The 25227-nt window shown below is 43.3% G+C and overlaps 2 protein-coding genes and 1 long non-coding RNA gene across 3 annotated transcripts; 1 reads left to right on the top strand and 2 right to left on the bottom strand.

Annotated features, from left to right (window-relative positions):
• Positions 1-3973: 3973 nt before the first annotated feature.
• On the bottom strand, positions 3974-12520 carry LOC120739089. The gene is made up of 4 exons (XR_005697122.1): positions 12510-12520; positions 12292-12296; positions 4962-4971; positions 3974-4157 (listed from the first exon to the last, which is right to left on the bottom strand). It is a non-coding gene; the product is annotated as an uncharacterized LOC120739089 (long non-coding RNA).
• LOC120739088 (E3 SUMO-protein ligase KIAA1586-like) lies at positions 10853-13876 on the top strand. Its single transcript, XM_040040755.1, has 2 exons — positions 10853-13289; positions 13376-13876. The coding sequence occupies exon 1, from the start codon at positions 11052-11054 to the stop codon at positions 13287-13289; it is 2238 nt and encodes a 745-aa protein (XP_039896689.1). The 5' UTR covers positions 10853-11051; the 3' UTR covers positions 13376-13876.
• A 1399-nt stretch (positions 13877-15275) lies between these two features.
• Positions 15276-24686, bottom strand: LOC120739086 (neuroligin-2-like). Its single transcript, XM_040040754.1, has 6 exons — positions 24418-24686; positions 24127-24261; positions 23687-23979; positions 21484-21637; positions 20340-20706; positions 15276-20034 (listed from the first exon to the last, which is right to left on the bottom strand). The coding sequence occupies exons 1-6, from the start codon at positions 24584-24586 to the stop codon at positions 19221-19223; spliced, it is 1932 nt and encodes a 643-aa protein (XP_039896688.1). The 5' UTR covers positions 24587-24686; the 3' UTR covers positions 15276-19220.
• Between the last annotated feature and the right edge of the window lie 541 nt (positions 24687-25227).

Raw genomic sequence — 25227 nt, 5'->3', positions numbered from 1 at the left:
TTTAATTAAAGTGCTTTGCGATTTTTACAGAGTAGTATCATCGGCTCCTGATTCAAACTCTTACAACATCACAGGCTCTAATATAACGAAGCGAACATGTAATGCAGCGGTCAACAAAACTACGGCTACCCAGCCCTCCTCGCTGTCAAAATCAAACCCAGTGAATGACAGACTGACAACGCCCATTTATGTCACCGCTAGCACCCACGTGACTCCCATAACAACCAAACAAATAAAAAACCCAGTGCTCATCAAAATCCAATACATTCAATTATGGCTCCTACAACCTTCAACATTTTCCCAACAACACAGTGTAACAGCATCACCAACTCATAACCTGTAGTAGAGAAACAAACATCCACCAATTGTTCTGTTATAAATCACATCATCAAATCACATGAAGAACTGTAATGCTGTAGAAAAAAAAATGCAAATGTTAGCGCTGTGCAGGTGTGTACACACTTTCTCACAGTAACTTCTGTGAGCAACACAAGCCCATGAATAACACCCCTGGTAGATTCACAAACACAGAAAGTGGCATTTAAAAGGTTAAACCATCACGCAACCTCGAATGTTGCTGTCATCTTTCTGCTCCTGTAAAAGGAAAAACATAAATTCATCCACCCTTTTATCCTGTCTAGGTGGAGATTAACCTTGAGTCGTGGTCAAGTCTTGTCAGCTTTTACCAGTCAATCAGTTTGTTTTTATTTCCATTTCATTCATTCATTCATTCATTCATTCATTCATCCATTCTTTCTTTCTTTGCTGATAGTGGAACCTATCGTCGCATTTAGTTTCCACTCTCAGCAAAATGACGTCATTCCAAAGAGAAAAAGAAGAACTTTAGATCGGATTACCTCGCTGAATCCTTTTTAGGCAGGGACTCTCATTTTCTAATTGTCCCAAATAAGCGGCTTTCTCCCGAGCCCATTTTAATGTGGAGAAACTCACTTGCAACAATTTTCTTGACGACGTGTAGCACTTTTAATTCCCGATGTGCAAATCTGCTTAAAGAAAAGAAATTCACAAACAAAAATTAGTGCACTGTTCAAAAAATAAAAATAAAATGAAAAATGACAAATAAAACTGAAAAACAAAAGAAAAAAAACCCCACAGAAGCCCGGTCTTAGGACTTGTCACAGAATATTCTTTCTCTTATAGGTGAGAAAACACCAAATCTAAAACTTGGTGCCATGGTAAAACTTTCCCCATACTTCAGAAACAAAAACAAAACAAAAACAAAAATCTGCTAGTTTCACTCATTTAAACTCTGGCTGCAGGATTCTGTTCACCCCTGCTATCATGTTCCCCAAAATAATACTAATTCAGTCGTCTATGTATCAGTTCTCAACCCACTCAATAAACCAAACAGGATGATGACTTAAAATTGTGTTTGATCTTCATTACGTGTGTGTGTGTGTGTGTGTGTGTGTCTGTGTTTTAGTTGGGTTAATACATTTTCTGTTTTTATGTATCCTTTTATGTACCTTCCCCCTTTTTTCTGAAACAAAACTCCGTTTACTCCAAATTTTGTTTCAAACATCTAAATGAAAAACTCTGTCATAGTCAGGCACAGCTAAACCCCAAATGCTTGCAGGTTACCATAGGCAACCACGCTGAGTGTTGTCAACCCCTTCTACAAATACCCTCTTTTAATGTGTAACGCTTTGTGTATGATTTTTTGTTATCTCTGGTGCATATTATCTGCATGTGTGGTGTCACCTTTCCATTTTTCTAACAGTACACTTGCATACCTCTGTGCTTGTCTTCCTCCCCCTTTTGTGGTGGGCTGGACACTGTGTCAACCCTCCACTTCCAGGCAGTCGCTTGTCTCCCCGGATGCTTTAACCCAATTTGATTCCCCAAAAATAAAATTTTTATTTGGTCTTAACCGCAAACACAAAAATCTTCTTGATTTTGTTGTTAATTATTTTCATCCACCACACTCCAAATTATGTTTTCTTTTGTGTCCAGCAGAGGAAGAAGGTGACCTGTAGCGTCACTGCTTCCCCCAGTTGGAGACAATTTCCCACTCACACTTCCACACTTTTTATTTTCTTTGTTTTCATGATTTTCTTTCTCTTTTTTTTTATTACCCCATTGTTTTACACCCACACATTAACCTGTTAACTCACTCCTCCAACCTCATTTTCCTTTCTGTCCAACAGCTCTCATACAGTCAGCAATCAAATTCTCCATTCATCCTTGAGTACTTGGTCACCTTTAAATGTCACTGTTAATTTTATCAATTTATTTATCATTAGTCCACTAATCCACTCTTTAATTTGCTTTATTTACTTTAGTTCATTTTCTCCTCTTTGATCACTACGATTTCTTAACTCTTATTATTTCACAGAAAATCAACTAATCTACTTTGTCTCCCTCTTTGTCATCAAGGAATTCACACACACTCACAGGCTGATCACTCGCCCCCACCTTTTTTCTCTCTCACACACACTCACAGGCTGGTCACTCGCCCCCACCTTTTCTTTCTCTCTCACACACACGCACATTTTACTCTTCGTTCGTTCCACCTGTGAACCCGCCCCTCGAGGCTGGCTCACACACACTTCATGCTTCTCCCAGTCCCATTCAAACTTTCTGCGAGACACTTCTGCTGATTCAGGACAACGCCCCAAGCGGCACACAAAGCGGGTGCCGTCCGCCCGTGCGCCTCACAAATTGTTCAAACATGCGCCACAGACTCGATACCGCAGTTTCTCTTCCCCGAAAAAATATAAAACCAAATTAAACCCACAATTGACTTCACAGTTTCCAACAATTCGCGACACGGCCTCTTGCCGCGATTTCTGCACACCACAAACACACACTTTTTAGACACGAATTCTTTTATTACTTCAATTGACTCCCGTACTTCAGACGAGACACAGACTCTAACTGCGCTTTCACACACACACGCAATCTACACACACTGCAATCAGTGGGCTGAGCCAAGCAGTCGTTCTCTCACTAACAAAGCAACTTGCCCCCACTCTCATGCAGGTTATCAACCACGACTAGGATCCAACACCTAGCTTTAGTTATTTAAGGAGCCACCAATCCCCAGGTTACCACCCTGGATCTCCTGCCCTCACAGGTCCTAGCCCCGCGTCCGAGACTAGGTGGGGTAACCAAACCCGTGACACGCGCAGCCCGTAGCTGGCGACGAAGCCTCTCAGCCCCGCTTTCTAACTAATAATAACATACGTTTCCTGCTGTAACGCACGGGGACGGATCAAACACCGCCACTTTTTTCCTAATAACTAAGACGGATGAAACACCGATTCTATTAATCCGTAACAAACGTCTCCTGCTTTAACGCACCGAGATATCCTTACGGGGCGCTAAACATCAACCTGAAGTTCTTATCAAAAGTCTCTTGCTTTAGTCGCTCACAGTACGCTAAACATCAACCTGAAGTTCTTAGCAAAAGTCTCTTGCTTTAGTCGCACTGAGACGGACGCTAGCCGCCTTTTCTCTACTGAGTGAATTTACACTGCGATACGTTCAACTTAGCGAACAGATAATTTAGGCTTTAAACAATATGCACGGTTCGAAAATAAACAGGTCGTGCTTACCTTTTAATCATGTGAGCTAGCTCTCTGTTCGCCTCGCTTCACGATCTCAGCTCTGCCAATTCGACTCTGGGCCTCGAGCGAATCCCGGCGGTTTCAGCACCAAAACTGTTACGAAATCAGTTTTACCCCGGTTCTTTTCATTCCTCGAGCGTCCAGAGATGGCACCGGACTCAGTAGTCATTTTCACAAAATCTTTTATTCATCTTTATTCATCTTCATTTAAGCATGCACTTCTAGAAGGGAAGATGAGGCCGGTGTCCCTCTGCAAAAATCTTCACCCCTTTGTTAGTTACAGCCAGCTTTATAGAGGTGACCCCATCATAAAACCCCCTACGGTGTGCTGCAAACTCTGTGTCTGTGTCTATGTGAGTGCTCGTGTGTGCGTGTGTGCGCATACCTGTGTGTATGTGTGTGCACATGAGTGAGTGTGCGTGTGGATGTGTGTGCGTGACAGTTAAAACACTGTGGGTGTAGGTGACTCCCTAGAGGTCATAAAACTCCTCTCACTTCCAGACCCCAGTTACAAATGTTGAGACCCCCACCCTAAAACATCCTCTGGGGAATTTCCACTCAGCATCACTTTCACAGTTCAACTGGGGGAGGGTCTCCTAAAATCTACTCCTAAGTTCAGACACAATCAACCTTTATTATAGTGAGGGCAGTGTCAGTATCTCTACAACAGTTCTACATTATATTTTAACACATTTCTAAACTCTAAATCAACTAAATATTCTACAATATCCACTTAGGATTGAGTGGGATGCATCTTGCATTGAAAAGACCTTGAGTCAATATATTTTACAGTATGTCACAATTTCAAATCCTTAGTTGTACCACTACCAATGAAAGGTTAATGGTGTTAGATTTAGTGTCTACTTTTGTTTATGTTTTCCGTGTTAATTATCTACCGGACAATGTGAGCCCCAAAACGCTCTTCAATATTATACTGTCAAAGTACATGTGTAGTATGGTGAAGAGAAAAAAAAAGCTAATCAAGCTAATCAGTGACATATGAGTCTATGAGTGACCTTCAAATCATTGAGTCAAGTCTATGATTTATACAGAACCTACACAAACCTCCTTTAAATGCAAGAAGTAGTTTACGTATTTGAATTGGTGTGAGAAAGGGTTTGAGATCTTCTGCCTCCACAAACAAAAGATCACTTTTTTGTTGTACACCAATAACGTCCGTCAGATATTCTACAATGCAGATTATTTTCTCTCTGTCTAGTGCCGGCAGGAGCCTTGTGAGTTCCTCTTCAATTTCCATCCCTGAAAAAGAATTAAGAGGAAACTGGATGGTGTAGGGAGACAACAAAAAGGCCTACCATGTTATAAAGTGGTAGTGGGTAATAATCCATCAGACTGTCAGCATTTACACACACACTTCTTTCTGTAGGGCAACGCAAGCAGTTAAGTCCAAGGTCAATGAGAAGTACTGAGTGATGCAACTCGAGCACAAAGTACAATCCAGAATCGTTAACAAGTATAACAGCTATCTTCCCAAAAAACCAAGCCATCATCAGTGTCATCTACAATGGAAACATAGCCTTTCACATACTTGGTACCTTTGTGGACAACTGCTGACACATGCAAAGTGGTCTGATTAGTGCAGCCGGCTTTTGCCACAGCTTCTTGAATGACAGCGTTGTAAAGATGATTGTAATCACTTGCTTCTCCAATGATTTGAACTGTAGGTGGAAACAATTGGCCCACTGAGAGGTAGGACTGCAGTAACTGATGCCGTTCTGTCAGAGTCTTGCATAAGTTGACGAAGTTGTGCACTGTTCTTGTACATGCTTTGAAATACGAGTGCTTGCTCTCAAACCTAAGGGTCCACAAACGAATGAGTGGTCCAAAGTGAAGGATAAGCTCTGCATAATGTAAAAAATAGTGATGTTTAGCTTTTAAAGCTTTGTCAGGAAACCTACTGTGTCTCAGATGTATATAGTCCTCTATCAGTATCTTTAGGTAGGCGATGTCATTGTGACTTATTTTGGGGGCACATACAATATCAACAATGTCTCTAAGTTTAAGGCATAACTGCCAAACCTCACTATCCACAGGATGTTTTATCTTTTCACCAATGTACAGAGGCAGAAGTCGTAGAAGACACCAGTTCTGTGCTGCTGAACCCCCCAGCCTCTGCCCTGTTTTCACCTCACATGGCTTACTTAAAGCATCACTTCCTACGTGTTTGAACTGTACAATTGCTCTGTTAACTGGTTGTATGTGAAATGCCCTTCCACTTGCACAAGGGTATCAATATATAGCAACAAGTCACTGGGAAACCATCTCCTGTCAAATAAATCCTGGCTCGAACATATGGCAGGTTACCCAGAGCACACATGGAAATAGTCAAGTGATTACAAAGAAGGGTCAACATTTAATCGAATTCACAACAGCAATTTGTTTAACTTTTTTCACCTTATCTAAATAATAACCAATTAAATTTTATCCTTTGAGTATTTTTCATCTCATCTTTACAGAATCTTTCCAAAACATTTTCAAACATTCAGATCTGTCTTTTATTTTCTTCTTGAAACATCATAAATGGTGAACTAAAAACCCGGAATATGGTTTGAAACATGTTTCAGCTGAAACTGGCATAACAGTGTGTGTGTGTGTGTGTGTGTGGTGTGTGTGGTGGTGTGTGTGGGTTTGTGTGTGTTGTGTGTTGTCAGGGTATCACTAGTTTGGTCATCATGTTTAGACTCATTCACTCCAACGTTATTAGGCCAAATCTTTAAAACTGTATGATTGCATACACATTTTCAATTCACTTCAATCGCACAAATAAGTATTTGCAGTATCTTATTTATTATGAAAATGTCATGCCTGATCATTTGTGCCTACACCACCAAAATGGGGGCAAAAGGGAGGAGATCATGTTTAATCGGTTATAAGAAAAGGTCAGAAATATAAGTGCCGACATGAGCAGTGTCCACAGAAACCTCTGAATCTCAGCTCAAAGCTCAAATAAACCATTTCTACAACCAGCAAACAAAGCAAAGACACCAAACTGTTAAAATAGCAGTGACATCACCACAATCTGTGGTCAGGTAATCCATGTTTTGATTGATGATTTCTGGAGTTAAATGTGAACCGAAGCATTTCGGGTTTTATATGCTATTAAATACTTTTAAATAAAATTAGGTGTGGAAAAAAAAATCAAAATTTCCTTTTTGAGTCACAGAACTTTGACATAGTAACATTTGCAGTAAGTCCTAAATGTTCACCTTTAAAGTGTTTGTGCTAATAACACCATGTGCAGTAAGACAGCATGGAGAACAGCACTGACTGGAGAGGCTTTGAACAGCTGACACACTCAGTTCAGTTCAACATATCAGACTTAAGAATGCACAAGCACCTAAAATCTATTCAATTAGTCTATCATCTGTGATATTATCATGTAAAATGATGATGTATCGTTCACCTCCATTGTTTTAAAACAAGTAGCCCTTAAGTATTTAATATTCATATGTTAAAAACACTGAAAATTGTCTGTTGTCTCACTGGCTGATAGTGCCCCACAGGCCTCAGTGTGAGCTTGATGCCATTATAATGTTACAGTTGTTTAATGTGTAGGTGCTCATGATATAGACCACAGGGTCTGTGTAGATACAGGTGGGACACAACACAGAAACTTGTCACTAACAGATGTTCCTCTCTCGTGATCAGTAACATCAGTTTTCACTGCAGTGATACAAAACCATGAATTACACCCGGATACTAAAACCCTCCCAAATCAAAACAGCTCACTGATGAGATCCTCTGCAGTGCCTCTCTTGGTTCTTTTAAAAATTCCTGCATGTGTGAGTTGCTGAAGCACACCCCGCCGTTCCCCCTTTTTGAAAACAAAGGAACGGTGGGACTGAGGCAATTTTACCTCAGGATGGCCAGTCACCGCATACCGGTGATTCAGCAAACTCACCGGAGGAATCCTGCCTGACAACGCCAAATTGTTGAGGAAAATTTAACAATAACCTGCACCCAGTGAGCTTGATTTGAAGCGGGTTTAATAAACACATTACAATGTGGAGAGAGCTTCCCAGTGAAACACCAGGACCATCTCTGAATTGTGGCCACCGCCCTTACATCTTATATACAGACACAGAGACAAAGAACATTCCACAAACTCTTACATGTTATTTTGAATCAGCAAGTGATACATCCTACACTTCCTCTATTCAACTGTAACTACACAAAGCAGCCATGAATGTCCAGCACACACGTGTGTGCGTGTGTAGAGAGAGAGAGCTCACAAAATTAGGTGGTGTTCTTCATTGTAATAGGAAAGGTAACATGGGTCCCCCACCGTTTCTCAAAGACTTGTTTCTGTAGTCTGAGTATGTAATTTGTTCCATCAGACAGACATGGATCCATATATTATATCTGGTTTTAACCATCTGATAGTTATGCATTTTAGGGCTGCAGTGAGTCATATATTTACCAAGTAAGTTTTGGCTTTGCAGTCAATATGTTCTGCAATCCTTCCCAACACTGCTGCTGTAGGACTTAGTGGAATATTTACCTTGGAAAATGTCTTTGAGAGCATCAAATATCTGCCTCCAGAATACACAGAGTTTAGGGCAGAGCCACAATATATGAGTGTGGTTGGCAGAGTGTGTCCCACAGTTCCTCCAGCATGAACTCAGATGTGTTGGACCCATCTTAGCAGTTATTTCTGGTGTTCTGTAGAATCTGGCACATTAATGCCCCCTTTATTTTTGGGCACTGCAGGATTTTGAGTCTAATTCTAGGCCACTGTTTAGTCCTACATGAAGTTAGAAATTCTTCAATACAGCTTGGACTCTCCACCATTTGACCCTTAGAACTGAAGAAGCTTCTCGGATGAGAGGTGAAACGTCTTCAAGTAACTCAAAGAAGTCCAGACGCTTTTCTTTCCAAGCTCCTTAGACTACGATGACCTGGATGACTGAGAACCTTCACAGACTTCTCCACACTTTAAATGCGCTCTAATGATGGGAACGTGTGGTAACATTCAGTCTTAACTGAAATAACATATCGCATCTATAAATGCGATTAAAATGTTTACCAAAGACTAACGTTTTTCATTCAGAACAAACAGCATATTTCAGGTTAGGGCTGCACAACTAGTTTGTCCAATATTAAAATGACAGTTGTTTGTCACAATTATTCACAGATTGTAGTGGCAAAATGTGTTTTGATTGCACTGTCATGTCAGAATACTGCTTTCACCTTTACTTTGTGCTACACTCATGTTAATTAATCTTCATAAATTAATGTTTGCAAACACAAAGTATAAAGTTTTCCACTCTGCTATTTGTACCTGCACAACAGATGTGAATAAAACTCAAACCTATACGAGCTCCTTCTCCGTTTCCCTGCAACATTTTGTATAGATCTAACTTTTTGCCACATAAATAACCTTCTGATGTGTTTACAGTAAATGTATTTGATAGTAGCTTATTTTGTAACTTTTAGTGGGCCTATGCAATGTTCCCTCTAAGCTGCGCACGTGCGCAATTAGGGACTTCAGGAAGCACACAGCTCCACTCCCCCCCATCATCCTGACTGACACCCCCATCACCTCTGTGGACTCGTTCCGCTTCCTGGGTACCAACATCACCCAGGACCTGAAGTGGGAGCCCACCATCACTTCCGTCATTAAAAAAGCCCAGCAGAGGATGTACTTCCTGAGGCAGCTGAAGAAATTCAACCTGCCAACACGGACGATGATGCAGTTCTACACTGCAATCATCGAGTCCATCCTCACCTCCTCCATCACTGTGTGGTACGCTGGAGCCACTATCAGGGACAAACAGAGACTGCAGGCGTGTTGTGCGCTCTGCTGAGAAGGTGATTGGCTGCAGACTCCCATCTCTGCAGGACCTGTACACCTCCAGGACACTGCGGCGTGCAGCTCGGATCTCAGCTGACCCTTCTCACCCTGGACACAGTCTGTTTGACCTGCTCCCCTCAGGCAGGAGGCTCCGGTCCATTCGCACCAGAACCTCTCGCCATAAGAACAGTTTCTTCCCCTCTGCTGTTGGACACATGAACAATAACCATATGACTGTTCCCACCACTAACACATGACCCTACGCTGTGTTCACTGCATCATTCCATGTTTGGCACTGATCACCACCTGCACTCATGTATATATCATGTATATATCTATCCACTTAGCACTTTTAATTCTTATTCTTATTTTTATATTTTTATGACAGTATGTTGCACTGAAGCACCGCAGCAATTTCCTAATGTTGTAAACCCCCTCAACATCTGGCAATAAACCCTTTCTGATTCTGATTCTGATTCTGATTCTGAATTGCGCACTGCTGGCACAGTCTCTGCGCACAGAAATTCTGCGTTGCGCACAAAAAAATCTAACCTGAATTGAAATTAAAATTAATACTTTAACAATGCTGTATTGCAGTGTTAGTGAGTGACTGGCTGCTCCCATATGGGAACGATGCCACCTTATCCCATAGTCCAGCCAATAATGCGTATATGCGCAGCCAATCAACGTTGTTGACAGGCTATGACAGCGTCCTTATGTGCCAACGCCGGTGTTTTAGCTGTCAAAGCGGCGTGGCTGATGTGGAGTGAAGCCATGTTAATGACAACGTGTACAACCATTGGAGATGTGAGCAGGACAGACGGAACAATTGACGGAAAAATTGGGGACTTTACACCAGTTTTTAAATCGTGTTGATAGGCCACGTAAAACCAGAGTTGTGATAAAAAAAAATGCAATGTTTGGTTTTCTTCCTGAATACTGGTTGTTTATATTTACTGCGGGAAGAAACGGTTAAATCGGCGTTTTATAAGAAAAAAGGCTCGAAAGCGCTCTCCACCTGTGAGCAAAAACAAACCCCACCCCCTCTGCCTTTCCTATTCGTCCAAAAAAGTACCATGTCGACCAATCAAAAAATGATATGGCAACGTGGCATCTAGTTGTTAAGAAACGGGGGAAGTTTTAGGAGTGACGGTGGTGTTTTGAGATGTGAGAGATTTGCGACGTTTAGCGCAAATCTTGTGTAGTTAGTGTGTAGTGTAGTCAGTAGTTTTGTTGTGTGCGTCAGAACAATGAGGCGACTGCTGAATGTTACAGGTGTTACAGGAGCAGTGCTTTAAGTGGGCTGGTACGCGCCGGTACTCAGTACCGCCACTTCTAAATATAGCTCTTGAGAGTACCGCCACCTCTCCATGCTCCCAGAACGTGCTTTTAGCGTACAGGTACTCTCATTTGCACATCGTTTGGCTGCACTGCCGCTTTTTCAGAGCGCCCTTCACAAGCACGCTTCCTAATTCGTCCCACCGAGAGCAGAGACTACATTACCCATACACCAATGTGTTTTACAAGTGAAAAGCGCATGCGTCGCTTTTGCCGTTGTCATGTCAACAACTCAACGTGGTCCGGAGAGGGTGTGTAAAACGCGCAAACAGCTGCTCGTTAAAATACAAAAACAATGAACACTTAATATGCTCTCCTGGCTTCAGACTCTGAGTAGTAAAAGAACAAGGTCAGAATCAGAGGACTCGCTGGCTGACACCCCACCAAGCCAGAATGATATCGCTGCAGGTCAGACGCAAGCTAATGAAAGCTGCACTAGTGCCGCAGCCGCGGACGACGGCACTTTTGGCAACGACGAGGACGAGAATGACACCATTTCTACCGATGACAACAGCCGCGTTAGCGAGCATGAGTGGCCAGAATGTTGGTCCCAAGCACAAGTCCGGTATTTCTCCACAAATTACAAGTGGCTGATCAGCAGAAATCAAAAGTTGGGTTGTAGTGTGTGTAGTCAAGTTTGTGCTCGCGTGGACATGCAGCAAGGGCAGAGAGTGTCGCAGGAGTGGAGTGGGTGCTTAATCTCGTCTTTTGGAAGGGACAAGGCTGCACAACAAAACTCACCACGAAAGAAAATAAAAGAGCACAGAGACTCAATTTATCACAAGAAAGCAGTTGAAATAAAAGAGAAGGCAACACAAAATACAATGCAAAAACACATTGAAGATATGAGAAAGGCTGACTACGCTTCAACTTGCAATGTGTTTAGAACAGCTTATAAGATTGGCAAGCATGGGCGTCCCTTTACAGACATGCCAATAGATGTCCAGTTGCAAGTCTTAAATGGTGTCAAGATGGGCAGAGTTTTGCACTCTAATAACTCATGTGCAAATATACTGGATCACATTGCAGCTGAAATGAAAAAGAAGGTAGTCAATGACATAGTGATGAATGAAAGAAAATTGTGTGTGCTCATTGATGAATCCACTACAATAAGTGGAAAGTCTGTGCTTGTCGTGTGCCTGCGGTCAGCTATTTCCAGTGAAAATCCAGACACAATATTTTTTGAACTGATTGAGCTGCAGGGGACCACAGCAAAGGACATCACTGAAGCACTGTTAGGATGTGTTCATAATAATGGCTTTGACCCTCACTACCTACAGCAACATTTGTTGGCATTTGCTTGTGATGGAGCCTCAGTGATGCTTGGGAGGAAAGCAGGAGTTGCTGCGCAGCTTTGTTCCAAATTCCCTTACCTGTTTGTCTGGCATTGTTCCAATCACAGACTGGAACTGGCAGTTTGTGATGTTTTGAAGGAGGTAGGAGGAATCAACCACTTTAAAATATTCTTAGATCAGCTTTACTCCCTCTACCATGCATCACCAAAAAACCAAAGGGAGTTAACCGAGAGTGCTCACAATGTTGGACAACGTCTCCTTGTGATAGGCCGTGTTTTATCAGTGCGTTGGGTTGCTTCAAGTGAGAGAACAGTGAAAGCAGTATGGGAGAACTACCAAGCTCTGCAGGTACACTTTACAAGTGCTGCTGCTGATACCAGCAGGGACTCAAGAGAGAGAGCAAAATACAAAGGACTCAATGATGTTCTCACTACTGTTTCTTTTGTGGTCAATCTTGGCATCATGTATGACACTTTCACAGAACTCAGTGACCTCTCAAGAATGCTCCAGAGATGGGACATGACTTTGGATCAAGCCGACAGGCAGCTGGACCGACAAATCCGGGTGTTTGAGTCAATGGTATCCACACCTGGTCCCACACAAACTGCCATTGAAGCTGAAAAGGAGAAAATCTTCAGAAATGTATGCCTGCATGAAAATCAGAGGGTTATAAAAATCAACCATGGCCAATTTTTCCGTAGCCTGGCTGAAAATGTTAAGTGCAGGATGACTCCAACAACTTCCTCGCATGTCAGTAAAACCTCATCTGAAAAGACAGATAGTCACCTCCTCTCAGACATCAAGGTCCTCCAGTCTGACTCCTGGCCTGCATCTCTAGATATTCAATATGGGGATGCAGCGGTCAGACGTTTATGTCAGAGATTCAGAGTTGGGGAGAGGGAAAGTGTCCTAGGATTTAGGGAGTATAAAGACCTTAAAGCTTCCAAGACACCAGCAGCCCTGAAGCCGCTTCTTACAGCTGTCCACACCATTGCAGTATCAACAAGTGAATGCGAGCGAGCTTTCAGCTCAATGAATGATACTTTGACAGATAAAAGAAACTCTCTCAACATCAAAAGGCTTTCAAATATGATTTTCCTGAAATCCAACGGACCACCCTTGGATCAGTTTAACACACAAACATATGTGCAGACATGGCTGGCACTAGGGAGGAGAAGTGCAGCATCCACAAACTGCGAAGCCCAAAGTGAAAGGAAAGTGGAGCCCAAAACGTGCTGGAGCCTTTTCTAGGTAAAATGATTTGTACAGTATTTCTCATTTTTCATTTGGTGTACTGTGATTGTATTTTGCTGAATCTGCTTTTGTATATTTTTCAGGGGTAAAGAAATGAACCATCTTCAAGACTCAAGATTATGTTCTACTGTTCTATGGTTATTATGTTTGGGTTGCTTCAAGTGAGAGAACAGTGAAAGTAGTATGGGAGAACTACCAAGCTCTGCAGGTACACTTTACAAGTGCTGCTGCTGATACCAGCAGTGACTCAAGAGAGAGCAAAATACAAATTAGTTTATAATTTATTTTATGTACATTTTGTTAAAAAAAAAATTCAATACCTTTTTGCACATTTTATTTATGTTCAGTAGCTCTTTCTAGCTCAAGCAAATCCACAAACTAATAAAATGATTTATTATTTTGTATAAGGTTGTCTGTTGACTGTTGTATATAAAACCCATTCAATATAGTTGTTGTTACCTCAGGGGAGGCGGAAAAAAAATAGAGTACCGGCACCTCTTCTGGGCCACTTAAAGCACTGTACAGGAGTGATACATCTGCTGCTGTCAGGCCTGCAGGTATCAGGCTGTTGTTCTCCTTTATCTCATAGTGGACAGAAATTATTTTTTGGAGTGGCACAAATAATTTGTGTGGCATCAGATTTGATGCAGAACAGCTGATTGTTCTGTAAATAGTTTGAAATGTTTATTTAAAAATGCCTTGGCTGCATTTAAAAAAATAGCTGCAAAAAACGTTGTTTGCCAAACTGAGTTACTTTTTTGAAGAAGTAACTATATAATTAATTGCCCAGCATTGGTCATTATATGCTGTATTTTGGAGACAGAGAGTTACAGGACTCTCTCCCAGACCACAGACTCATAATACAAGTCAGAGCTGTATAAAAGAAAAAAAAGAAAAGAAAGAAAGTTGTGTTTTCGAAATTGGAGTTCAAGTTATTTTTACTTCCAATAGTGTTAACATACTACACAGGTCATGAACAAGATTTCTTTTACATTTTCATAAATGGGCTAAAGCAGTTAATTAAAAGTAGTCTAACATAAATGTAAACGCTGTAATTTGATTATTTTAATAAACCATGAAACTTGGATGGATTCGATGCCGGCGTGACCACAGTGCACACGTCTGATGTCGCTCATTGGTCCAAGGGATCGCTCAGGGAGTTTGTCTGTTCGCTCAGACACGTGAAAAATTAGAGGGAACATTGGGCCTCTGACATTCAGTACCCAGTTATTAAAATGTTAAGTGTAAATCATCCCCAGCCCACAATAGCAGCTGAATTTACTACGATTTCAGATCTTTTTACACGTCAATAAGAAACCACCGATGTGTAAAACAGGCTGACAACACAATGACGTAAACCACACTGCTGCAACTGTGCAGCTCTCAGGTTTGATCTATTGTTTCTCTGTGTGGCCAGCAGGGGGAGGTGTTTTGCTGTTTTTTTTTTAAATATTAATGAAAACATTTTTCATGAAAGTTGCAAATTTGTTATCTGTTTTTATGACATTTTTCACTGTGGATTACAACAACATCAACATTAGAAAATGAAATACATTTATAGTAGGTGATCATTAATCAGTATTATTGGCACTATTAAAGGGCCCCAAAAATCAAACTTTGCTTAGGGCACCACGGAGGGCCAACCCTTTTTACACTTCAACAATTGTACACAAAATACAATCATCCATCCTTCGATCTATTTATTTTCTTCCGCTTATATGATTCAGCATCACAGGGAAGCTGGATCCCAGTTGTTTTTCACAGAGGGCCAAGCAGTGGAGGGAGCTGCCGACCTCCCAGCAATACATGTAAAAGCTTTATTTTACACTGACTCTGGTCATCTTTATCTATCATAAAAATTTGCTTCACGATCTGAAACACGTAAGTGCGGCAAATATGCAAATAGCTAAGAAATCAGGATGGGCTAAATCGTTTCTTACTGCACTTCTGTTAGGCGACTGAATAAAAACACAAAGTCAGCAGTCTGGCTATGAATGTCTTTAATGTTTCCCAGATCAGAATCACAGCATACAGTGTATAATAACTTCTAAAGTAAACAGAAATATCATCACCTCATTTATTTATATAATTTTACTTTACTTTTTTTAATAATCATCTTTTTTTTATTCCATTATTTAACATTTTTCTTCATCTCAAGTCTCGAGTTTCTGAGTTCAACAAAGAAAGTAGAAAGAAGACAACAGGTGCAGATTTGCAATGGACACCAAGCTGAGGGTTTCTCTGTGGGTGTCACTGTCTCTGTGCACGTTTGACACTGTGGACGTGACACAGGATCATCCAATCATGAAGTTTTGCTTTGCTTTGCTAAATCCAGCAGTTATACCACAGAAAGGACAAAGTGTGGCTCTAACAGCTGTTGAACACACACAGACTGTGATGTACTCCCCACGTCACCCATCGCTCTGCACTTTTCCAGCATCCAACTGTTTTTCTGCTACATGACATCACTGCAGGAGAAAAACAACGGACGGACAGACAGCACAGTGTGACACGAGCAGGTCAGACCACCTGTGTGATCTCATGAGTCTGTGAGGATATGAGGCATCTTATGGTATCAAAGCCCTGGAGTCTGTCAAACATGGCTACATGTAAACACTGCTACATGTTAGGTGAGCTAACATTTAACTGACTGCACTTTTTTCAGTCTCAGTTTAGGTCATTTATGTCCTTACTGCGAATCACTGAAAGGCAAAGCTGGCTTTTATCGCTCTGATGTTACGCACATCATGCAGCACAGATTCATCTCTGATCACAAGACTCATATTTCAAAATAAAAGCGAGCTAAGGCTTGAAAAGAGGACGACGATTTTATGATAATAGCAGAGAAAAGAGCAACGAAAGGATTTAAAACTTGATGAAAATGTTTTTTCTCACTGAAAACTAGCAAATCCTAATAAACAGCATGACTGGCCCTCTGCTGTGAGGGGGCTTCAGTGGAGATGACTTCTGCTACAGCGACCTTCCTGCTACAGGATGGTCACATGATAACGATCAACGTTGTGACAAAAATAAAATAAATGTTGAAAAAACAAAGACAAAACTGATCGGTGGTAAGGATGAACTCATTTGAAACCTCAAGCTAACGGCCATTTTTTTCTTCTCATTACAAACTGCACCTGTTGTCTTTTGTCATCACAAAATAAGCATATCATTCATTCACTCCAAAAAAACCAAAAAACAAAACATAAAATAAACAAGAAACTTAATATTTACAAATATTTTGTCTGTTTTTTTTTTCTTACACTTAAAAATGTACAGTTCTGATGTTCCAGATGTTTCGTCTCCATCCGTCTCCCAGATTGGTATTTTCTTCTCTGTCCAGTGACCTCAGAGTGAGCGCTGAATGTGCCACAATGGCGCCCTCTAGTGTTAGCTTATAAAACAGACAAGGAGAAAGAACAGAGCCGAATGAAAGGACTCGTTTGTGTTCTGTCCTCTGCTGTAGCTGTGTGGTGCTGAGGTTAACTACACAACCCCTCGCCGCCTCCTTATACACAGGAGTGAGTACAAAAGGGTTCGTACGGACGCATCAGCCGGCCGTCCTTCTGCTCGACACTGTTAGCTGAAAGATGATCGGATCATCCTCTGTCCTGTATTTAAGGCTGAGAGTCTTTGTCCAGTCTCTTTTCCACAGCTACTGTCCACAGCACTGATCCACCTGCAGCACAGCCCCAGTCAGTTGTTTTATGATTTACATTGTGCACGTTTCCCTTCCAGTGAGCTTACAAAACCTCTGACAGGAGAAGTCAGGCATGTGTTTCCCCCACCTCCCCTTTTAGGCAGTAATAAAATAGAAAACAAACAATCAAACAGGCTAAAGCTAGAGCACAAGCAAAGACAGCACCGGTGACTAAGTTCTCCCATACTGGACGTACGCTACCACGTGGGCTCAAACAGCAGCACATCAGCTCAGTTTACATACTGTTGACATCTTCATCAGAGGATCAGCAGGGAGCGCTGCTGAGCTGCAGTCGTCTCCACCAGAGTGACGGAGCAGGAATCACAAACAGCACAAACCCACCGTGTTGTTTCTACCCTGTTCAGGAGATCTGAGCCCCCATCCCTTTTTTTCATGTTGCAGCTCTGCACTGCAGGCCCTGAACGCCTCCCGGTTACCCTCAGTGTGCTTAGAGTTTAATTTACAACCGACGAGCTCACAGATCATCTGCAGGCAGGTGAACGAACCCTTAATGTGAGGATAATAGCAGAGCTGACCTGAGGTCAGAAATAGTCAGGAACGGTGTCGACACAGTGAAGTCAGGTGTTTGGGAATTTGTCTGATTATCAGTTTGGGGGGGGTCGGTGTTAAATAACAAAGGTGGTGTAGGATGGAGAGAGGAGGAGGGAGGGAGCGGTGATGATATGGAGGAAGGTGATTGGTTAAGCAGCAGGAAGGAGCTCATGCTGGAGTCTGAGTTTTTACTGTTGGCCTTTTTCTGCTTTTTGTTTATTGTTGTCTGACGCGGGCCCGCCTACGCTTGAGTGATGCAGATGTGATATCACACTCACACAGCGACAGCAGCTCTGACACACACACACACACACACACACACACACACACACACACACACACACACACACACATGTGCCAGACATAAGGGGGTCAGACAGGAGCAGCATCAGTCTCTGCTCTGTTTTGTTAATAACGTAGAAAAATAATTTTGTACAATCAAGCTACATCGACGGACGCTTTACCTCACGTACCCTAAAATGAAAAAGTAGTGACAGTAAGATGAAGGCTGCACATGACACCATGACTGAGTTCACAGCTGTTGCTTTGATTCTAACGTTTAAGACTTTTGGCATCGACTCCGTTTTAATAAATGAGTGCTGGGAGGCGTCGTTTGACTTCAGGAGCTCCTGCGATGCTCTTACTCTGCGGGAGAAAACCAAAAACCAAAAGTAGCAAACATGGGGCGATATGACTCGTTTAGATTTTGGAAAACGTGCATCGACAGGTACAGTGTCCTTTTCCCCGCGTCTTTAAAAATAATTCATGCATAGATCCCCCACTGAGAAAACCCTTTTATATACTTTCTCCTTTGTACACATTTTATATAGAACTATATATAATATCATTTCTCTATATCTATATTTTCAGAAAAATTCTTTCCACACAATAAAAAACAACAATTAAACAAATGCTTCAAACAAAACAACAAAAGAAGAGAAGATGAAAGAAAGAAAAACACGACTGAGGCCAGTTTGGCACTTTGTCACAAGAACATGACAGAACTCTGTTAGTTGACGGTAAATAGCGATACTCTATTTTTCTTTCGATTTTCTTCTCCCTCGATGAGAAATGAAACAGAGCAGTACTTACTTGGCACCTAAAAATGCTGGTAGAATGAAAGATATCAGTGTTTTCATACTTATATGTTTAGTGTACGCCTCCCCCCTCCAAACTGCTCAGCAGATCGGGAATTTTTAGACAAGAGCAGGAGGGAGGCGTGTCAAATGAGAGGAAGAGAGCAGTAGTAAAACACGGATGTAGAAAAGAGAAGCATAATGTGCACATAACACACAGGAGATGGAAAAAGAGACGACGCCAACGTAAAAAAGAGAAAACAGCGAGGAGCGAGAGAGCATTCGTCCCTTTGACAAATGTTGGAGGTCTTGAGCCTGGAAACAGCAGACTGTCTTTGAAAACAGTATCTTTGAAAGATCTGAGTCACCCACCCCAAACTGCTCATCTGCTGCTGTACACTTCAGTTGCACCTCCACATGCCACCAGTGGAGGGAGCTGCCAAGTCTTACAGCACATGACGCAGCAGGTGTAGTTGCTTTTGGAGAAAGAAGAGAATAAGAGGACAGAACGAAGGCCCACGTCGAGAGGCCTCCCTTCCAGAGCGGTAGCAGAGCCAGTGTTCCTGGTCCCTAGGTGGCGCTGTGTCGGGCCTGTCCCTACTATACCCTGGTGGTGGAGTGGGGGTGGGGCAGGGTGTTGTTGTGGCCGGTGGAGGGGAATGTGTTGAAGGCGTGAAGAGGCTGCATGCTGGTGATGGTGCTGGGGATCATGGTGATGGTGTTTGGCGTCATCAGCGGCACGTCGTCGGGGGCGCGGCGCAGCGCCAGGGTGTAGTCGGGAGGGCAGGCGGGCCGCAGGATGTCGTGGGGTCGCAGGGGCTCCATGTCGTGGTGAGCGTCGTGCTCCGAGTGCTTCATCTGCAGGGACATGATCTCCTCCTCCTGGCTGTGAGCCAGGTCGTTGGCGGGGCCGCCCCGCTGAGGGGACAGCCGGTGCCGGCGCATCTCGTGCCGCTTGTCACGCTTGTAGTAAAGGGCAGCGAAGGCCAGGATGTTGAGGAAGAGGAGCGACGCTCCAACTGCAACTGTCACGCTCAGTTCGGTGGAGTAGTCGCGGGTGTCTCCGGGAAAGAGGTCCTGGGGCGGGCGCTCTGAGCCCTCGGGCTCGGGATCTGACGGGAAGGTAGGGTAAGGATGACGAGTGGTTCGAGGCCTCGTGGTGCCGGGGTCACGGCCTGCAGGGGAGCGTGTAGTGGTGGGAAAGAGCACGTCGTGCAGGCTGTGAAGATGAGGGACTAATTCCAGCCAAAAGGCCACTTTGTTAGCTCTGTAGTTGTCTCTGACACGAGGTTTCAAACCGATGTGAAGGTACTGCTTGTCCTTCGAGTTGAACTTGGTCCAGATGACCTCCTCGAAGCGGTTGGGCTTGGTATGAATGAACTTGGTGTCCTGAGGGACGGGCAGGTTGGGGTCCCTGGTGGAGCATAAAGGTTAAACGTTTCAGTTCAAAGTTATATTCAGTCTCCATTATAAGTAACATGTGGCATCAATACACTGAATACAGACAGGAGGCCCATTCTCTGTGCAACCTTTCAACTATCTAAGACCAACCGGCTGCTCTGGGATCTGGATGCTTTTGGTGAACCAGTATGTTCAATTCTTCAAAGCCACACAGGAATTAAACTAGCAACCTAGATTCAAGTATTCAAGATGACTAGAAGGCTATCAGAGAACATACAGTAACGTGTACAGTTTACACTACTACAACATGAGGCCTACCCAGTCTTTGCGAAGTTAGTCCAGTAAGTCATGACCACAGCGCTCAGCATCACATCGTTCTTGGAGAAGTTGCACGGGAACAGGTCCGTGGCACCGATCATCGGTACGCCGAACACGTAAGGTATCTCGTCTCCGTGCGCGGCGTCGGCCCACTCGGGCCGCGTCTCGGTCTGGCAGTGGTGGTAGAACGTGTAAAAGTAAACTGGGGACTGAAACTCAGCATGGAGTTTGGCAGTGGCCACAGCTGGTGCCACCCACTGGTGGTCCGTAAACAGGGCCAACAGAGTCTTCCGCCGCATGTCGCCGTTGTCCCTGTCCACCCAGTCTGTGTACATGAACTTAATGGTCTCCCTCAGGATGTCTTTGCCTGGTGAAGAAGCACAGGAGGGGACAAAAGGAGGGGGAAGAAAGATAAAAGTGAAAAACTGCTAAGAGTAAAGTAACAGCAGTGCGAGACATTTTTTAAGAGATCGGTCTGATCAAAAGATATGAAACCAAAGCAAATGTTGGTGAGATGAACCAAGAGCCAGGAAGCGAGTGAGAAATCTAGAGAGGAAAAAAAAAAGTCTTTCAGATAACAGAACGAGTGACAGGCAGCAGAGAGGAAGCATGACTGCATTATCCAAACATGTCTGTACTGTGACTGTGGTCCGGCTGTGACGGGTTCGCAGGCCGATCTGTCAGAAACAGCGACGCTGAGATTGGGAGCCGACTACCTGGGGGATGATAGCATTACTGCCCACAGAGCCTCAAAGGTTAAGGCGCAGACACGCCGTGATGTGGATGAGTGGCTCTCTTTAGCACGCTTGTCTTGTTTGATGCACTTCACTGGGCTCACATGTTACTGATTCCATTCTTTACTCGCATGTTTTAAACGCTTAAAGCAGTTTCACAGGTTTTTATATTCTTTTGAAAATTCATGTGAACTCAAGCTGTCAGAACTGTAATGTAAGCTTTGATATGTCATTTTGACGATTATCTGTTTATTTTAATGAATACAGTAAACAGAAAAAAACTAACAGATCAACAAACGCAGCTCCTAATAAGACAAAACCTGATGATGCTGCAAAATGCAGTTGAGTGAGAGGAGGCTGTAAAATGGAATAACTGAAAAAGTGGCAGTGTACAGAGGTGGCGTCCTCACCCTCTGGGTATCCGTAGAGGTTGTCAACAAAGTTGGAGATGGTGTAGTCGAACGCCGCAGCTGAGATGCCGTCGTTGTCCTCACTGTCGTCCACAAACTTCAGCCCCTCTCCCTGGTTCACTCCTATCAGGATGTCATAGTTGAGGAACTCCCCCTGGTGGAGCAAATGAGGAAGAACATGCTGATTCAAGCACTTTTTAAGCACATTCAAGGTAGATTTTCAAGCTTTTCCAGCACATTACCAAAAACAGATGAAAGCATGTTTCACTTTCACTAACAGAGGCGAGGCTGCCGGATACTGGTGCCACCAGGCCCTCTGACCACCACCAGTAGGCAACGGGTGAAGTGTCTTACCCAAGGACACAACGACCAAGACTGTCCAAGCCGGGGCTCAAACCAGCAACCTTCCGATTACAAGGCGAACCCCCAACTCTTGAGCCACGATCGCCCAGTGGGGACATTTCATTTTCCAGCAGGAAGCGCCCCCTTTTTGTTAAACCCTTTAGATCAGGGGTCGGCAACCGCACGCGGCTCTTTAGTCCTTATGGTGCGGCTCTGCGTGGTTTGTGAAAATAAATTAGTATTTAGCTGAAGTGTATTTTATTTATGTTAGTTCTTTTTTTTACTTGTAGTTCTAAATTGGAAGATTATTGTGGTTTTGCAATATACAAATATACAAATAAAACACTGAAATTTTAAGTTAAGTTTGAAAACAGTTAAAAAAAAAATAGGGCTTTGGAGTTGACGTCACGCCGCAGTGCATTGTGGGATCGCGGCGCCATGTCAGTAGGCCAGAAAGCAAAACAAGCACACAGTGTTGGAGTGTTGGATTCGGGACTGCCAGAACCATGCTCAAAATCAGCGCAAAAGACAAAGGGCTGTATCGCGACCGATTGTGCAAGACGCCAAGAGACGGTACTTTGAAAAAATTGTTATGGGCGCCAACCACTGTGACCTCGTTGTGTGGACACAGAGAGACCTTGCTGTGATTCGCGTCTTCCCTGCTGTGGATTTCTGGAAACCGCGCTTAAAGCAAGCACAAGACTTCTTTCGTAAAGTGTGCCTTCCTGAACTTGTTGGGAAATACTTCTCGAAACAACGTGCTGCTCTAAATAGCCTGTAATGTTTCATGTTGTGGTTAAAGATTGATGACAGCTGTGTGGTGCGATGTAAATAGTTTGCATTTCATTTTTATGTGTTTGCTGTGTACATGTGAATAGATCTAAAGAAAAACAAACAAATATACTATTCTTTTTTGTTTTATTAAAACAACTTCACACAAAGTACAACTATTTACAATGTACTGTACATCCAAAAAAACAGCTTTAAGAATACTCAACAGTAGCAAGTGTCATTTGGCCCTGGTTTGACAACAACACTGGGGCACATATTAACAAAAACACAGCAAACCTTAACGATCTTATCAATCGTCACATGATAAGAGTAATCGGATTGGCATTGTAGTGTGTAACATTTTGAACTTGTTGCGCAAACTACCTGTTACTCGCTCAACGTGAATTCTCAGGTGGGCAATTGCTCTCGTTTGTTCAACGTCCCTTGCATCAAGTTGACAGTAGCCTTTTGTGAAAGCTGGAATCTTGACCTGCGCACACATCATTCCTGCAGCATCTCTGATGTCAAAGCCTCTGTCAGCCAATACTACGTCCCCTGGTAACAGCTTTTGAAGAATGCCACATCTCTCTGTGATGTGTTTATCTGATGCACGACCCCCCCATCCCCTGGAAATGAAAGAAATGGCTCCATGGGGTGTAATCCCGATGAGGTATTTTATGGTGTGTGTACCCTTGTAATGAGAGTGTTTGTGCGCGTGCCTTTAAATTAGATGGTCTTTCTGTTCGAATCTCAAAACAGTCAACAATGATGGCTACTCGTTTTCCAAAAGTTTCAGTAAACTGTGGAGGCATTGTCGCCTGCAGACAGTGCCTCTCAGGCCAGTGCACCAGTGCTCCTAAGCGGGCATACAAAACATCAATGGTATCGGTGAAGACAGAAGACAGTGTTTTGTGGGACACATCGAATAGATGAAAAGATGCTGGACTGGAAGATCAAGTCTCAGACGCATTAGTGTGAGTAAGAGCATTTGGAAACCTGTCAGTTTCTTCGATATTGGCAGGAAATCTTTGACAGTGTTGAAGAGGGACATTAAGACAGCATAACAATGTAGTCCAGTGTAATATCTTACTTTTTCGGTATCGTCCTTTAAGAAAGTTTCATTCAGCTCTGTCTTTTGCAACTGTGCTCGAAGCAGTCTGTTCTCCTCCAACAGCCGGTTTATTTCTGCTCTGCCCTGTTGACTGCACACACAATCCTTCGTCTGCCCTTCAGCTTCCGTGACGCTGTCACTCCCATCACCACTGTCCACATTTGCAGCTGGTACGTCAACCTCCACTTGTCCAACACAATTGCTGTCCACTGCCTCCATGACATGTTTATTTTGTTGTTGTTCTTCTGTCAGACCTTCATCGATCATCAAGCCTGTAAGATAAAAATAGTGCATATACATAAGGTTAATGTACACCAATATTCCAATGACAGGTGTGTGATTCATCTTTAAGTTATGTGTGGATTAGTGTACCATAAGAGCAATTTAGTATGTTTTTGGAGGGGGGGGGGGGTGTTTACCTGCAATGGGTGCTCTTTTTCGCTTCTGTTGCATACGCCTTGCGTGCCGGTCCGAGTCTGACACAGGTTTGTCGTCGTGCCCCAGTGTTGGTGCCCAGTCTGGATTTGTTACATCCATTTCATATGCTGGTTTGCCTGAAATAATGCCAAATCAAAAGCTACTCAGTCGACATGACGTGGTTGTGCAGCATCACACGTTAGCATGTTTTATCTCATTATCTATGACCGCAGCGCATTGAGAAAAAACACTAAAAGCCTTTTAATAGTGATATGAATTAATTTAGAACTCACCGGAGAGAAAATGCCGCGAGCAAACCAACAAAAAGCTGGAGATTGCACGGAACTCGATATCCGCTCGTCTCACCGCTGCAATCCATGCCTGGCGTCTTTGTTTGGTGATATCGGATACATGGGATCCCTCACGTCGCCGCCAGGATGGAAAACGATGAAAAGAGCCCATTATCCAGTTTCTTGCCTTCACGATCGTGAGATCTAACGTTGCAACCGAATACACAACACGTACGAACCATAGCTGAAGCTGTCATGGCGGCGGGGGGCGTGGCCCGCCTCCTGTGACATCACGCTCCAAAGCGACAATCTCATTGGCTTAGGGAGTGATGATGTCATAGATCTTAAGAATCCTTTGATGTTTTTCTTTAAATAGGGGTGAGCAACAGCAAGTTTCAGTTCGTTTCAGCAGCAGCATCAGAAACCATCCACGAGCTGAGAAACCATCCTGGAGAAAAAAGCGCTCCTGGAAAAGTAAGAAAGTACGTAAAGAAGAAATGGTTCCACTTGTTCCAGAGGAGAGACGCTACGGCTTCCTCACCTGATGTAGCCTCGTCTTGCTCCACCTCTGTTAACCCCACCAACCAGTCCCGGCAGTTGATTGTCCCCTCCTGAGCCTGGTTCTGCCGGAGGTTTGTCCTCGTTTACAGGCAGTTTTTCCTCCCCACTGTCACCAAGTGGAGAGGAAACCAGTCCAACACTGGTCTCTCAATCTCCCGTTGGAGAGCCAAAGATGCATGCTGACGTGAGGAGTCGTGCGTAAAACGACGAATTTTGCACATTTTACATTTAAACGCCACCAAAGATGTTTTA

Source organism: Simochromis diagramma, unplaced genomic scaffold (genome assembly GCF_900408965.1).
Source record: "Simochromis diagramma unplaced genomic scaffold, fSimDia1.1 OVJJ01000317.1, whole genome shotgun sequence".
Classification (NCBI taxonomy): Eukaryota; Metazoa; Chordata; class Actinopteri; order Cichliformes; family Cichlidae; genus Simochromis; species Simochromis diagramma.
Note: the sequence above shows the minus strand (reverse complement) of the source record. Positions and strands in the feature narration are given on the sequence as shown.